At 41.4% G+C, this 2,215-nt stretch overlaps 1 protein-coding gene across 1 annotated transcript in view; it reads right to left on the minus strand.

Annotated features, from left to right (window-relative positions):
• Positions 1-695: 695 nt before the first annotated feature.
• tob1b (transducer of ERBB2, 1b) overlaps positions 696-2,215 on the minus strand; it is a gene marked incomplete at its 5' end in the record, with an annotated part of 1,773 nt that continues 253 nt past the window's right edge. Inside the window, 1 exon segment of the mRNA XM_035670268.1 lies at positions 696-2,215. This exon segment is cut by the window's right edge and continues 79 nt beyond it. Within this exon segment, the coding sequence (XP_035526161.1) occupies positions 1,653-2,215 (563 nt within the window).

The following is a 2,215-nucleotide window of genomic DNA, read 5'->3' on the forward strand; positions in this document are numbered from 1 at the left end:
CAGTAATGACACTTCTGTGTGCACAGGTCTTTGACAAAGAAGGGAGGTGGAGATATTTAAGCATAAAAACACACAAGATATTTTCCTCCTCAGACAAATGTGATTATGTCTTGGCGAGTTAAGCTCTTGGAACTCTAAACCTCGATGAATGTTTGGCTTGTTCTTTCCTTCACATGACATCCAAGCCCATGATATAGCCAACCAGGGGGATTAGTAGCCTCTCCCATAGTGTTTCTCTAGTGGATGTTTTCCATGTAAACATGTACACTGTGTACAGTGACACCAACACACATCCACCTTAAAATAAACATAGGCTGGATGAGGCTTTAAATTAAATGTGATGTTATTGCTACCGATCAGAAATAGCTCCCCTTATTCACAGCTAGTGTCACGTGGCTACTCTTCCCTGATTACTGAGACATTAACCTCCGCCTTCAGGCCCCCAACAGATCCAAAGGGTACAGTACATTAGCTTTGGGCTTTAAATTGCCACAGATTGCACAGTGGAGTCTCCATCTTTAGCCTCAAGTTACCCTCATGACACAGGGTGCCAACTCCTGGCATGTGACTATCAATACCATTATCTGCTCATGCAGAGGATTGCCCAATGCCAAAGCCTGCCACTGGTTAAATATTCAAAATAGACTGTCAGTGTCATGTTTAAACAAGCAATAAATAAGTCCGCTTTCCACAGATCATGTTCAACTGTAGTTTATTTTATTAAAAAGACCAGGGTGCAAATATGAAATTAAAAAAAATAAAGACAAGCATATAATTTTTAAGCATTTAATACAAACTTAACAATATAAACTATTTCAGTCCCTCTTGACATGTAAGACACTGACTCAAAATACTTTGTTATACCGTATTTTTTATCAAGTATTGCACAATGTAGGTACAAAATTAATATTCATACGATTACATTTTGTCCATAGTATAGCAAAATCTTTTTAACCTTTTAACAGAAAATACAATTCATCTTTCAGAAAAAGCAAATATTCCTACACTTGAATTCCACCACTAAGGAATACTCTGTACACAATCTTTAGAATATTTGATGTTTTGTTTTTTTTAAAGATGGATTTCTTTAACAATTATCCTTAAAAAAAGAAAAAAATAAGGAAAAGCTGCTGCAGCCATCACAGATCACTGGAGTAGTAAAAAGATATAAATGCAACACCATGTCATAGAAACAATATATACTCTGATATCTTACAAACTCTGTACTAAATTAAATTATACAATTAGAAAAAGACCAAGTAACCCCACTTAGTAGTGCCAATTCATAAAAATCAGCCTTGTCTTACCACCTGTAAAATACTGTAAGAGGCCAAAACTTGAAGCTTGTATTCTCTTTTTTTTAGCTTTTTGGAGAATTTTCTCAACATGGTAAAAAATTTTGTGCTTGGTTGGCAAAAAGGAAAAAGAAAAACAATGATGCATGTTGAATTGAAGTAACCAAGCTTGGATGTGTTTGTACAACAAGCTTTCAGTAGAAACAAACTCAAGGGGGCATAGTAAAAACACCCTTGGGCACATGCGCTTGACTGACTAGACACTATATCCTTGAAAGTCCAGTTTTCTAAGTGTGCATTTTGTTTTTCCTTCTCTTTGAGCCACCATCATTCATAAATAACATCTTGAGGATGAGTTTAGTTAGCCATGACTGGCTGGAATTGCTGGTTAGAATACTGCATGTTGTTCAAGCTGAAGTTCAGGCCATCCATAAGGGACTTGTCGTTGAGGCCACCATAGGCCGCAAACATGTCGAAGGCATTGCTGTACTGCAGCGGGCTGAGGCTGAGTGAGCTGTCCCCAGGGAAGAGAGCACTCTGGCTGCCCTGGCCCTGAAGGCTGGGGAACACAAACTCCTTGGCATTGGGGGACAGGGCTGAGGGCTTCTGGTGCTGCTGCGGCTGCACTCCGAGGCCCAACCCGTACAGAGAGTGCATGGAGGTGGAGATGGCTTTCTGTTTCAGGAGACTGTTCACATTCAGGCCCAGGTTGGTGGGAGAGGTACGTGCCACCTTGTTGCCAGCGTTGCCGCCGCCGCTGTTGTTGTTGTTGTTCCGTCCGCTGCTCTTCATCTTAGTGGAGCCAAACTTGGTGGCGGCGAAGGTGGCTGTTGTGAAGGTCAAAGGCTGCGTGGAGCGGGGCATAAAGGTGGGGCTGACTGCTGCCGAGTGGCCGAAAGGAGGAGAGGGTGAGCTGGAGC

Source organism: Morone saxatilis, unplaced genomic scaffold (genome assembly GCF_004916995.1).
Source record: "Morone saxatilis isolate NCDOM2014 unplaced genomic scaffold, NCSU_SB_2.0 Contig1, whole genome shotgun sequence".
Classification (NCBI taxonomy): Eukaryota; Metazoa; Chordata; class Actinopteri; family Moronidae; genus Morone; species Morone saxatilis.